The sequence below is a fragment of the Mastigoproctus giganteus genome, chromosome 13, assembly GCF_048544385.1.
Source record: "Mastigoproctus giganteus isolate SK-2022 chromosome 13, ASM4854438v1, whole genome shotgun sequence".
Lineage (NCBI taxonomy): Eukaryota > Metazoa > Arthropoda > Arachnida > Uropygi > Thelyphonidae > Mastigoproctus > Mastigoproctus giganteus.
In genome coordinates this window covers 22,324,254-22,338,568 of record NC_143587.1, presented here as the reverse complement: position 1 = coordinate 22,338,568, position 14,315 = coordinate 22,324,254, and the positions used below count along the sequence as shown (strand labels likewise).

The following is a 14,315-nucleotide window of genomic DNA, read 5'->3' as shown; positions in this document are numbered from 1 at the left end:
ACTTGCACTTTCCATTGGTCACTTTCCCTTCATCATTGTAATACACAAATAGGAATGAAGAGAAGTTTCTGAAAATTTGTTTTTTATATGATTGAAGATTTCAGTGACGGGGAACACATTTCACCATAATAGTGTAAGAACCCACACAATTGCAGTTATCGGTATTATCGCAAATGCATAAGATCGAGTTTACTACCCATTTATAATTAGATGCATCAACAGAAAAGCCCAATAAACTGGAAAGTGCAAATTGTTTTTATTATTTTATGGTTGTGACCTCCAGAAACGTGCTTTTGAAAAATATCAAAGGTGTTCAAAACTGATTCTTATAACAGGAACATATGATAACGATGAAGGGGTAGTGCAATTTCCATTATAAATATGACCTTCTGAAGGGATAAATAGCTTAGTAATATAGCGAAATTTTCAACTTCCAAGGACTTGGAAAGAATTGTAAAAAAAAAAAAAAATGTGTTATTGGGTTCACATTACGATATTTTCAAGATACCTCCATTTATTCCTACAGGATGCAAAATACATTTCCATGATTTTTTTTAAGTTTGTAACGGCCGACAAAAACTTACTAAAGTTGATTTTCTGTAAGCTGAGTATTACGTGAGTCAGGGAGTTCTCGTATTTTTTTGAATGGGATGAGGGTACATTAAAAAAGAAGTTTAATTAAATATAGTACACTGTCACTACATTGCAAAAAAATTTTTTATTCTGTACTTCAAAAAATAAAAACACCAAATACAAAAGGGGGAGCATTTCAGATTCATTTTACTCTAGCCTGTCTTAGTCATAAAACAGATGAAAAATAAGAAAATTCATATACACTTTTTTTCTGGCGTTTCTCCTCTGATTACATACACCAAGTTTCTATCTTTGGTTATCTTAAATTACTACTTTGTACGAGTTCAGTTGTGACAGCCCTATGTACCATTTAAATTTTTAAATGTACTCAAAAAATATACTCAAAAAGAAAAAAACAAATTTTGTATAAAAACAGTATATTCAAGAGATGAATTTTTAACATAAAAAGACAAAACTGCTCTGAGTGCAAAAAATTGTTTTGGTTGTTGGTATAGAGCTTAACGACACAAGGGCTACTGAGGTCAAATTGTGTCTGTTTTTTGTTTTGGAAACAAGAAGAAATTTTAACATTTTTGATCTGAAGAATACAGAGAACTAAACTTGGCAGTTAGAGGATGGAAATTCATAACATATCAGAAATCCATGAAAAACCACGATGTATTGAAGAAAAGAAGATTACAAAAATAGTCTGGAAATGCTCAACAGAATTCAAATTAATAGGGATGACAACATAGAATATTCAGTAAGTGACAACATTTCCTCCCTATCTTTTTAGTACAATCTGGGAACTTTTTGATCACCACTCATATATGATATCTGGAGTAAAAGCCTTATTTCGTTTATTTTTCTTAACAAAAATCTAACTGCATGCTAATATTATACATCGCTACTTTTCACAAAGTTTTCCAAAGATATTTTGGACTGTAAGATGCACCACAGTTTCAAAAGGCAGAATTGATAAAGCATATTTTAATTGCAACTTATCATTTGTACATAAGCTTTCTGGTACATATAGAACAATTTGATGCTGTTTCACAGTGTGTAGCTGGAAAACAGATTAGCTGCTATGTTTTTATATCATTTGCATATTTTACCACTACTGGTTATATCTCTACAGTATAGGAAAATTGTTTTTTAGAATTTCTTTAATATAAAGCACTACAACAAGCCCGCAAAGTTCCAAAATATGTGTGTAACTAAAAAGGAAATGCTACTAGCGTGACAAAAATTCAGGTCACCTTTCTCCATCTTGCTAGACTACAGTGGTTGGTAATGGAAGCATATGAATCATTATTGAACCCATTAATAAAAAAAACTCCTCAAATTTCTGTCAACAGCATTTCACATTTTTACTAGTAATGGTAAAAATTTGAAAAGTGTGACCCTTTCTGACATTACTGAAAAAATTTGTGATTTCTCATTAAAACTAGAATGCAAAGTTTGTTCTGTAATTGACATATCACTAATTGCTGAGAATGATAATTTTTGTATTGGCAAGTTCTTCTACTGTAAGGTACATAGCAATTGTAGTCTTGTACATTTTAGAAAGAGGTACATCTTACTGTCCAAAAAAAATATGGCACTTTTTAGTATACGAGCACGATATCCATCTAGTAAATCTTGAAAGTTGTCTGCTAAGAAAGTAAAAGGTAGTTGAATCTTGAATTTCTGTCAATGTAAAAACAAGAAGTAGATCTTCCTCTAAAGCAATCGATATCCATTATGTCAGCCTTATAAAAAGTAATTGTTATTTACTTTTAAATGTTTTCTTGATAAATAAATTCTTATGCTGCTTCCCTTCCCCGTTTTGCTCACAGCCATTAACTTACAATGTATTATAATAAATATTACTGTTTTGCAACAAAAATTATCATTCTGAACAATTTAAACTATTAAATTCCGAAGCTTATAGATATTCAAAGCAATGTGATGAAAAAAACGACAGTTTTATTATTATTATTATTGCATTTCCAAAGTTCAGTTTCAAGCAGCTTTTAATGAAGAATTTGTTGTTGAATTAATTGTTGTATTGTGACTATATTATGCTTAATATTTTGCATAATGTAATATGCGATCTCAACAAAGAACTGAGTTGTTATTTGCCTTTCCAAATTCTGATTTCAAGCGGCCTTTAATGAAGAATTTGAATTATTGTAACTTGGATTATATGAGTTATGCTTAATATTTTGCATAATATAGTGATAGGATAATGAAAAAAATATAATCATTTCATTTCATTTCAGGAGGACTAGATAACTGTGTAAAATTATGGGATGTTACAAAATTGTTTGAAGAGATCGACCTCGAAGACCTTAACATATCTCATGCACCAAATGTCAGGTGAGTCTCAACAAATAAAACTCATAAGTTTAATTAGAGTAAATAATAATGTTTTTAGAAGAAATGTCTACTGCTTCCTTCTCTCTTTTTAAAATTTTTGTGGACATAAAAACAGACAAAAAAAAAAAAAAAAAACTAAACATTTGAATTATGTTGGTGAATATGGTGTTCCTCCGAAAAAGGTAATTATGCTTTTTTCTTTTTTATTGAATTCTTAGTTCTAAAAGAATATATCAGTTATTCTTTTAGAGTATTTCAGTATTATATATATCATTGTTCCTTTTCCTTCTGTATGGAATACGATTGATATCAGACATTCTATATTTTCCATCATTACTATTCCTAATTTTTATGGTTCCATTTGTGTTGATCCTGAAACAAAAATATTCAAGCTTTAATTTTTGCAGTTGAATACATAGGCTGTGTCAATGTCTTTATTCTTGTATTTTATGTATATCTTTGGTTAATGTTTGGAAGGTTTTCAGTAGATGAAATGAAACAGTCTGGAAACTGTTTCACAGTTGTCATTTTATGTCACTAACTTTTTAAATATATTAAAAAATACTTTGTGTGATAAATGACAACCGCATATATCTCAGTGCACAGTGTTTAATTTTCTATTATTTAGAATTTTAATCTTGATTCTATTGGTTTCACCTTCCTTTTTATTAAGTTGCATGAAAATAACTCCATATCTGAAGCATGCTGGATAAATGATCCCATGTCTTCCAACCATACCTGTGACAGGTATAGTTGGAAGGCAACAGGACATCCATATGAGGAAAGACCTGAAATGCTACAGAGCTCGTAACTAGACACCTTAGGAGAGACCTAAAAGGCTCTGAGAGGTGATAGTAAAATGAATGAGGGCAAAATTTTTGCCGTTATAAAGGATTCCAGAACTTTGGGCTACAAATTAAAATTACAGTGGAAGTGGTTTTTATACTGGATTGTAGGAAGTTTTCTAATTAGCCAATGCATTGCTAAATACTGGAATAAGTTGTGTACATGGATATATGCAGCTGGAGAAGTACCTATGTGAGGAGGGAATCCCATACATAGGTTATTCTATTTATTTTTTGGCTGTTGTAGCAAAAGCATGATTGCATACAAAAGGCATCCTTGCATGATCTGCCTTAATGTGTGACCACTATATCATTGCTGCAATAATTACACTCAAACACCAGCCAAGCGATTAAAAATTTTACTATAAAATATAATAAAATACTGTGATATAAATATCGGGAGACTAAACTATTACAATAAAATAAAAAAAAAAATACGATAAAACAATGCTAAAATTGTTAATTTTTTAGTAAATTTTAACGATTTTAGCATTGTTTTTAATTGTTTTATCGTAACGTAATTTATTTTATTGTAATAGTTTAGTCTCCCGATATTCATAGTATTTTATTTTATTTTATAGTAAAATTTTTAATTGCTTGGCTGGTGTTTGAGTGTAATTATTGCAGTATGCAATTTCCCAGCCCCATAGGCCTGTTTGAAGACACTATATCATTGGCATTTACAGCTAATCATTTTGACAATAAATACATGGTATATTAAAGAGATACTTCTGAGGTGTGTACTCAGAAATGATTGGGTTGTTTTTCTTCTTAGGAAAAATGAACAGCAATTTCTATTGGAGATGTGTGAAAATTTATGCAGCTTTAGGCAGGGATATGTTATTATCATCTTTCGGCAAGAAATGCTATGATTTCAAGTAATGTATGCAATCATTGGATGTCCAGTTTCTGAATAATTGGATGATAAATTAATTTCCCCGATCTTAGTATATTAGATTTATTTTTTGCAGTTAGAGGACCTACTGCACTCACTTAAAAGTGATATAGTTACACAAGATATGTTGATTTGCACTTGACAACAGCAGCTGTAAAGGTATATGCATAAGAGAATGCACTGTTATTTGTAAGTCACAATTTGTTTTGTTGGTTGGCTGAAAATATTTACTGAATGCTAAACATAGTTTAGCATTTGGTAAATATCTAAATATTAAAATACTGATGTTCTTTTATGGAAACACTGTATATTATTTATATTTGTAATAGAATATAATAGAATTTATATTTTATTTTTTTAGTTTCCATAAATGTGGGGAAAAAATAGCGTAGAATACCACTCCTGAAAGGATTAGCAGCCTTTCGAGGGTGTTGTGCCAAATGTATTGCTCTAGATCAGGGGTCCCCAAACTTTTAGAGAAGCAGGCCATGTATGAATTTTTTGAATATTTGGTGGACTGGAGAAAATTCCTAATTACTGAAAACCACATTCTCTGCATAACTAATGCTATGCAGAGAAACAAATTTTATACCTACCTATATTTACGGATTCAAAAATACATAATGGTTATGTAATATAAAATATACCAGTTTTTTTTATCAAATTTTAATGATTACTTATTTATTGTACTAATCACAAAAATACAGTTAGTAATACAACAAAATTATAATAAATGTGGTGAATGTGGTTGTAGAGTGCGACTAAGTTTCGTAATTTAGGGTTTTAAAGTACTAGTTCCAATTCTTAAAATCATGTAAATGCAGGTCAGTTAAACATGATCATATTTTTGATTTTACATATTTCATTTCTGAAAAGGTCTGCTCACATGTACAGTAAGTGCCAGTTATAGTGATCACTGGTTATTAGAATCAGCCACTCAATAGAATCAGATTTTGAAGAACCGATCCAAATCAAAATGCAAGACACTTTCCTAGTTTATTAGAAACACATTTTCGGTTATAAGAATTCATTTTGAATGCCTCTGTGATATTTTTCTAAAGCACATTTCTGGAGGTCACAACCATAAAACAATAAAAACAATTTGCAGTTTTCGGTTTATTAGGCTTTTCTGTTAGTGCAATAAACGGGTAGGAAACTCAATCTTAATCATTTACGATAATACCGATAGTTGGAATTCTGTGTTTTCACGTTATTATAGTGAAATGTGTTTGCCCTTCCATGAAATCTGCTCTTCATTTCTATATCTGAACTTCGTCTCACTTGTGTGTGTTGTGTTAGTTCCAGTTTGCTTGTGTGGTGTGCTTTGTTGTTGATTGACTTTAAATTTTACTACCAAAAAAAAATTTCAGTGAACAGCAAGAGTAAATTTGAGTGTAAAAGATAAGTTACAAATTAAAGAAATGTATGATAAATTAAACTTAGGCAATAAGTCTCAAAGGCACTCCTAAAATTAGGAGTGTCTGAGTCATCTTTATCAAAATTGTTAAAATCATGTTACACATTAAACAGTAATATGATTAGTGAAAGCAAAAAGCATGAAGGGAAATACCAAACAGTAGATGAAGCTCTGTTAGTTTGGTTCAAACAAGCCAGCTCGTTTAATGCACCAATCAATCGTAGCATTCTTCAAAAATCTAATGATTTTTCTGAAAAACTACATGGAGTTTAAGGCGACGGATGGATAGCTGACAAGATGGAAGGAGAAGCATGATATTGTTTACAAAAAACTTCACGGGGAAAAACAGGATTCCAATGGTTCTCCAGCTGACATTGGTTGAAAACTTCTTGGCAAACTGCAAACTGTGTTAAGCACTTATAATCCTGAAGACATTTTTAATACAGATGAAACAGGGTTGTACTACACAGCTACCCCACACCACTAAATGATTTTTAAAAATTCCTCTCTGTCTGCAGGAAGGAAGATCAAGGACAGTCTGTAGCCAGGTGGGCAGGAGCAACAGTGCGTAGCACACGCTTCTTGGTTAGACCGGGGTTCGAGCCCGTGACCACCAAATACAGAGGATACGGAAAGGTCAGGGAATGACCACCGCATATCCCCGGAGCAATATGGCCTTAGTTGCTAATGCTCCTAAAAACCAGAACAACAACTATCGAGGGCAGCATTACAGTTCTTTTAACATGCAACATGATAGGAACAATCAAGATGAAGCTGTTAGTTATTGGCAAGAGTAAATCGTCTAGATGTTTTAAAGGAGTAAAACAGCTGCTTGTTGAATATGCCAATAATACCAATGCTTGGATGACAGCTTCTTTATTTGAAGATTATCTTCGTAAATGGGATTTGAAATTGGATAAGAAAAACAAAAGTTGCATTGGTTTTGAACAACTGCCCAGCTCATCCAAAGTTGACTTTCAAAAACATTGAATTAGTTTTTCTTCCCTCAAATACCACATCACTGATTCAACCTCGCAACCAGAGAATAATAAAAACCTTTGAGACCTTTTATAGATCGGATATGAGGTAGAGAATCATAGAGTATAGATGGTTTGGGAACATCATCTGATATTGCAAAGCAGATAACTGTTCTAGATGCACTTCATATAACAATGAGTGCCTGGAATGAAGTTTCCAAAACCTGCATTAGCAACTGTTTCAAAAAATATGGATTAATTATTTATGATGGGCAACTAAGTCATGATACTGATCATGTTGAAAAGCCTGAAGACATGGGTAAACAGGAGTTTAATGATTGGGTGTACATAGATGGTGATCTACAAGTTACTACAGTTTTAATAGATAAAGAAATTGCCCAGTCTCTTACTGATAATTTCACCTAGGAGGAAAATGAAGATGAACCTCAATGAATTCCTATTACAAAATGGCAAACTCATGAAGCTATAGCTGTCCTGAGGAGAGAGTTGGAAGAAACTGGTGCAAGTTGATAATGAATATAGACTGTTATGCAATATTGAAAAATCTATAAATAGATTTTGTAGTAATAATTTATAGCAATCTAAAGTGACTTTTAAATCATAACCATATTGCAAAGTGTTATGTTTAATTAATATGTATATTAATTAAGCTATATATGTAAGTAAATTTTTTATTTTGTTCGGAATGTAAAAGTCTGAATATTCTTCCGATTTTTGCATATCATTTAACTGGTATGAAACCTTTGGCAATAAAGTACAGATTTGTGCTTTATATCTTTATTTTTATAGCCTGTGGATAATATTTGTTGCTTTTCGCTTATTAGAATCGCCGTTTATTACAATCAAAATTCAATTTGCAAACGTGATCACTATAAGTGGCGCTTACTGTACTTCCGAAAATTGATGTAACCTTTCTTGCAAAATTTTTAATTTTTGGATAATCTGATGCAGATAATGTTGAATAAAATTGAATTAGATCTTCATTTTTAAATATTGTGTTCAGTGCATCATTAGATTGAAGATCTACTAACTCTAATTTTAAATTCTCATCAACATCGTTGATGGGTATGTCAAAAGGATTTTGAAAAAGTTCAAATGCCTTTTAATTATTTTTAAAATCAGAAAATCTGGCCACAGAATTTTCCTGCAGAAAACTTAACGTTTTGAACAAAATTTTCAGTGGAAAAATTACAACTATGCATATTTTTAGATAAATTATTGCAACATGGAAAATGTAAAAAATTATTCTGAAGTAGTTGCTTTTAAATAACTCCAGTTTTGTTTCAAATGCTTTGACATTATAATACAATTCATTGACAAGTTTGTCTTGTCCTTGTAGGTTTCATATTAAGAAAATTCAGATGTTCACATCTGTTAAAAAGGCAAGGTTTCACAACCATCTTTTTGCACCACAAAAATCAAATCAAATCCACAACCATTTGAGATCTGACAGTTCCGGAACAGGTTTGAATTTTTCATTCATACATAGATCTATTTTGATCCTAAGTTTAAAAAAAAATCACTTCAGCAAGTTACTGCAACTCGACCATCTTACTTCAGTGTGGTACAACAAATCACTATATTCAGCCTCAATTGTTTCAAGAAAATTTTTGAATTGCCAACGATTCAGACCAGTCTTGTGAATAAAATTTACTGTTGATATTACAGTTGACATGACTGAATCTATGCCCAAAAATATTCTGCACAGAATGCTGGTGAATTATACAATGAAATTGCATTGGTTTTTTTTTTAATATTTTTACTCTCAAGATATTTATGAAGCTGACCCATGAACCCAATTTTAGTAGCAACCATATTTTTAGCTCCATCCATCATAACCTCTGATAGCAAATCCCAATTCAATTCAAGGCTGTCAATTGCTTCTGACACACTCAAAAATATATTTTAACCTGTTGTATCTTTCAAGCTTTTTAATGCAACTAGCTCTTCAGTTACTGCAAAATTTTGATTTACACCTCAGATATAAATTAGTAATTGAACTGTATGGCTTGTATCTTCACTCTCATCAATTGCTATTGCAAAATGTGTGAATTCACGAACTTTTTCTACGAGTTGATTTTGAACATTGGCTCCTAAATCTTCAATTCTTCTCGTTACAATTGATGAAGATAAACTTACCAATGCAAAATTCTTTACTTTCTCAGGAAATACTTCTGCAATTGCCAAAAAAAATTCGTTTTACAAATTCTCCATCTGTGATGGCGCTTCCTTCTTCGGCAATGATTTGGGAGTTTTGAAAACTAGCTTTAACTGCAGATAAATTTTGATGAGCAAAAGTTCTAATCTTCTGTTGTTGACTTTGAAAAATTTCAGTTCTTGGAGTTTTTTCTGCTCCAAAGCTACTTTAAATTTATTGTAATTTGAGGCATGTTTTGTAGTGCAGTGACATTTTACCTTATATTCCTTGAACACTGACAAGGTCTTTGCAGATAGGATAAGTGCAAGTACCATTGAGCAATGCAAAAAAGTAATTGGCCGCTGCCCATTAAAAACACGACACTCAGCATCAACTTTTCTTTTTTTTTTTGACATTTTTATGGGGTCACTGGAATAAAAAAAAAAAAAAAGTCACGTGAAATTAATAATATAGTTTATTAGGCTGTTTGCCTAATAAACTACAGTATAATATAAAACTTATTAATTGTAATATAGTTTAATAAGGTGACGTTTCATGTATCTTATCGATACGCATCATCAGACCATGCTGTGGGGAGAACAGAAGGGCTACAAATTTGAATATTTTAGGATATTACAGTTGCAATTACTAATATTACAATTTGCAAATTACAATTATAAAGTATTAAGTTTTGAGTTGCTGTTACAATAGAAAACTGGAAATCTAAAGTAATACAAAGAGATTAAATTCATACCTGCTGACAGCCTCCTCTTGCCGATGCTATCAGAAACTTTGTGCACACAGGCTATCAGCAGTTAATTTATAGCAGAGGGATTAACTAATAGGATAGTGTCATGTTTTTAATCCTTAATCCGGACTTCTTGTATAGTAGAAGCCAGGGGTGACCTTTGCTCCCATACTGTGAACATCAGGGTTCATGTGCAGGCTGGTTCAGGATCTTACTGATACCAGTGATCAGACCATGCTGCTGGTGCTAGGTTTTATGCTGGATCTGGGATTCTTGCGTAGTGGAAGCCTAGGGTGACCTTTGCTTCCATACTCTGCACATCAGGGTTGGTTGTTGTTGTTATGGGGGTTTGATGGCGCATAAGCTACTATGGCTATAATGTGCCATCAGGGTTGGTGTGCAGGCTGGCAAGGAATTAGGAAATCCCTAATTACTGTCTCTAATGCCTATTGCTATTTAGTGACAGGGTTAAAGGTTAACAGATTATTTTAATGATGTTTCAAAGAATAGCTTTGGATGGAAATAATAGAATTAACATTAACAAGATTAAGCTGACTACACCGAGGAGTCAACACTATTAATCAACCGATGAATGTTAAAATCTCTAAAATGTGTTTTTCATAAATTTTTTTGTGATCTAATATAAACATTAATTTTTACGATCTAATTGGAATATCAGCTGGCTGTAGTTTGGGGACCCCTGCTCTAGACCAGGAGTTCCCAAACTTTTTTAGATGTGGCGCCCCACATCAGAAAGAAAAAACATTTTGGAGCCTTAATAAAAAAAAAAAAAATACACTAAAATTAGAAACAATTGGTCACTAGCACCAGATATATAGCACACACATTGACAGTCCAAGGTCACTCATAAAAGGCCAAATTTACTTTTATGCACAGTGTATTCTGATTCAATTTTATAGTTTTAGAAAAAAATATTAACATTGTAAAATTTCCTCGTGGAGCTCCAGATAACTATGGTGGAACCCAAGGGCTCCACGGAGCATAGTTTGAAAAAGGCTACTCTAGACTACCCCGTAAAAAAAAAAAAAAAAAAAAAAAAAAAAGAAAGAAAGAGGGAGGAGTCACTCAGATGTGATATTTTTAGTGCCAGCAGTGACGTTTTAAAATGGGGAAGGGGCATTTTGTGTATAGAAACTACTTGCTGTTAATTTTTAGACAAGGATGCATACAGGGTGAGTTGTGAAATTGAAAACTAAGCATGTCTGTATCCTTTGTGGCAATGCATTGCTGGGATAATTAAATGAATTCATGTAGTGGTGCCGTTGAGGACAGTATCTACTCCTGCCTTTGGCACCAGTTAGGTGTCCTCCATTATGGTGTAGTGCTTTTTCCCCCATCTCTTGTTTGGAGGCATCTGAGTTTGAAGCTCATTAGAGAGTGGAAGAATTCTTAGACTTCTACTATTGAGCTGAGTTTGCTAATTTCAGGCAGAGGGAGTAAGTTCCTCCCCCACGACTCATTCTGTACTTTTCAGCCCTCACCGGCATCCAAATTGACACATGAGAGAAGGCATGCATGCACACAAATATAAGAAAATGGAACAACATGGCCTAAGTTGATAATGGTTGCAAAAACCAATAACAATAAAGAAGGTGCTTACTCTTGGTCTAGAGCATTAAGTACTATATTCATACTTTTCCATACCCACTGTAATTTTAATTTTTGTTTAGGTAAAATTAATTTGTTTAATTAGTGAACTCAATATTTATTGAAATATTGAGTTCACTAATTAAATTTGTTGCCAGCATCTTGTTATTATTCTAAAGATCTGGAGGGTAATAAATTAAAGCTGAAAGCTGATAAAATACATATAAAACAAACTAATTGATCACACTTGGACTAAAAGTGGAAATTGCTAGATAGAGCAGAGAAAACAGTTTTTTCTGTACATTATTTATTAGTTTGTGTAATGCTTAAGTTTATCGCTGAAGTTTTTTATTTTTTTTTATTACAGAGTTAACAGTGATGGACTACTTCTGGGAAGCTATTGTACAAAGTCTACACCTGTATTGACGTTGCATTTCACGCGAAGAAACTTGCTCCTATCTTCAGGACCCTATATAAGCTAGGAGTTTTGTACATTAAATCCCCTTGTAGTTATACGTGTTCATTACCTTGTGAGCTTTCATGTATAATACCATCTGTATCATTTTTATATTAAGATCCGAAATAAATGTGTAAAGTTTATTGAATGAAAATAATAAAAAAAAAACTATTTCGTTACTTTGTTGTCAATAAAAATGTTATTGTGAACTTTTTTATATATTTCATTGTGAAAGTTGGAATATTGCCACAGGCACTCATTTGATGATTATATGAAGGATGCACTAAAGTATTGGTGCAGCATGAGAGAAAGAAATTATTCTCTCTCTGCTGATGGGTTTAAGCCCAGATTTTCTCTGAAGGGATAGAAAAGATAGTTTCCAGTCCCACCCTTCCGAAAAGAAATACGCAAGAAGTGATGTTTATTTTTTTAAACTTACTTTCTGACAAATTCAAGAAATTTCTTCAATTCTAATTCCACTTTTATGTGCAATATCATGATTAAAGAACAAGTGAAATCTGCAACATGCTATTTAACCCAATAGTTGGTACATCCCTAAAACTGGTGCATCTGAATCCTCCATAACAGCATGGAAATTTTTGGAATAAAGGCAATAAATAAATTAAAAACTGGGAACTTGACAATATATTTCTTATCTTTACAGTATAGAGAATAAAGAAGAAATAATATAATTTTGTAATTTTATTTTTTATAACATTGAACAAGGATTAAAAATCACAACGGCTAGAAGGTACTTTAATAAGCATATAAATGCACACAGAATCCTGCAGAATATATTTTAACCATATGACAAAACCTTAATACAGGAACTCCCCGACTTATGTTAATACTCGCCTTACGGAAATTCGACTTTACATAAACTTTTGCCAGTCAGTGCAAACTTTAAAAAAATCATGGAAATGTATTTTGCATCCCACAGGAATAAGTATCGCGAAAATATCGTAATGTGAACCGAATAGCATTTTCTTTCTTTCCTTTTTTTTTTTTTTTTTTTTTTTTTTTGTAATTCGTTTCAAGTCCTTGGAAGTTAAATTTTGCTATATTACTAAGCTATTTATTTCTCTAAAAGGTCATATTTATAATGGAAATTGCACTATCCCTTCATCGTTATCATATGTTCCTGTTATAAGAATCAGTTTTGAATGTCTTTGTGACATTTTTCTAAAGCACTTTTCTGGAGGTCACGACTATAAAACAAAAACAATTTGCACTTTTTGGTTTATTGGGCTTTTCTGTTAACACAATCTGTTATAAACTCAATCTTACTGCATTTGCAATAATACCAATAACTGGAATTCTGTGGGTTTTTACGTTATGGTATTATGGTGAAATGAGTTCTTCACTGAAACCTTCAATCATATAAACAAATTTTCAGAAACTTCTATTCATTCCTATTTACGTATTACAATGATGAAGAGAAAGTGGCCAATGAAAAGTGCAAGTGGTGGTGCTGCTGCCAGGAAACGAAACAAAATTGATTAAGTATGAAGCAGGACAAAATTTATCATCTATTGCAAGGGAATTAGGTCTTGATGCTTCAACAGTGAATACAATTTTAAAGTACAGTGCGTGTATAAAAGAACATGTCAAAGGATCAATGCACTTAAGATCAACAGTGATCACAAAACAAAGTTCAGGATCAGCTGTTAATAATATGGATGGAAAATCAGATTCAGAAGCGAGTGCCCCTGAGTCTAATAACCATTCAAGCAAAAGCAAGTATTTATAAAGATGTTAAGGATAAGTATGACGAGCCCCTACCCAAGTTCGTGGCAAGCAATGGGTGGTTTAATAGGTTCAAGCATTGCACTGGTTTCCACAAGGTTAAAGTATGTGGTAAGGTCACCAGTGCCGATTCTGCAGCTGCAGAGAAATTTTTTGATGTGTTGGAAAAAATTATTGATGAAGGTGGCTATTCAATGCAGCAAATTTTTAATGTTGACGAGACTGCTCTGTATGGAAAAAAAAAAAATGCCGAATCGAACATTCATTGCCAAAGAGGAAAAATACAATGCTAGGTTTCAAGGCATCAAAAGATAGGCCACATGCTCTTGCTTGGGGTTAATGCGCCAGGAGATTATAGATTAAAACCACTGCTTGTGTACCATTCTGGAAATCTTCGTGCATTTAAGGGCATCAATGAATCCACCCTACCCATGCATTTTCGATCGAACCAGAGAGCATGGATAACAATATCTCTCTTTGAAGATTGGTTTAAATTCTTCATTCCCAAGGTTGAAAAAGATTGTAAAGAC

At 32.4% G+C, this 14,315-nt stretch overlaps 1 protein-coding gene across 1 annotated transcript in view; it reads left to right on the top strand.

Annotated features, from left to right (window-relative positions):
* The window catches only part of Taf5 (TATA-box binding protein associated factor 5), a 93,275-nt gene extending 81,150 nt beyond the window's left edge, over positions 1–12,125 (top strand). The window contains exons 18-19 of the mRNA XM_090388144.1: positions 2,838–2,934; positions 11,950–12,125. Of these exons, the coding sequence (XP_090244270.1) occupies positions 2,838–2,934; positions 11,950–12,064 (212 nt within the window). The 3' untranslated portion in view covers positions 12,065–12,125. The remainder of the gene's footprint in view (positions 1–2,837; positions 2,935–11,949) is intronic.
* The last annotated feature ends 2,190 nt before the right edge of the window (positions 12,126–14,315 follow it).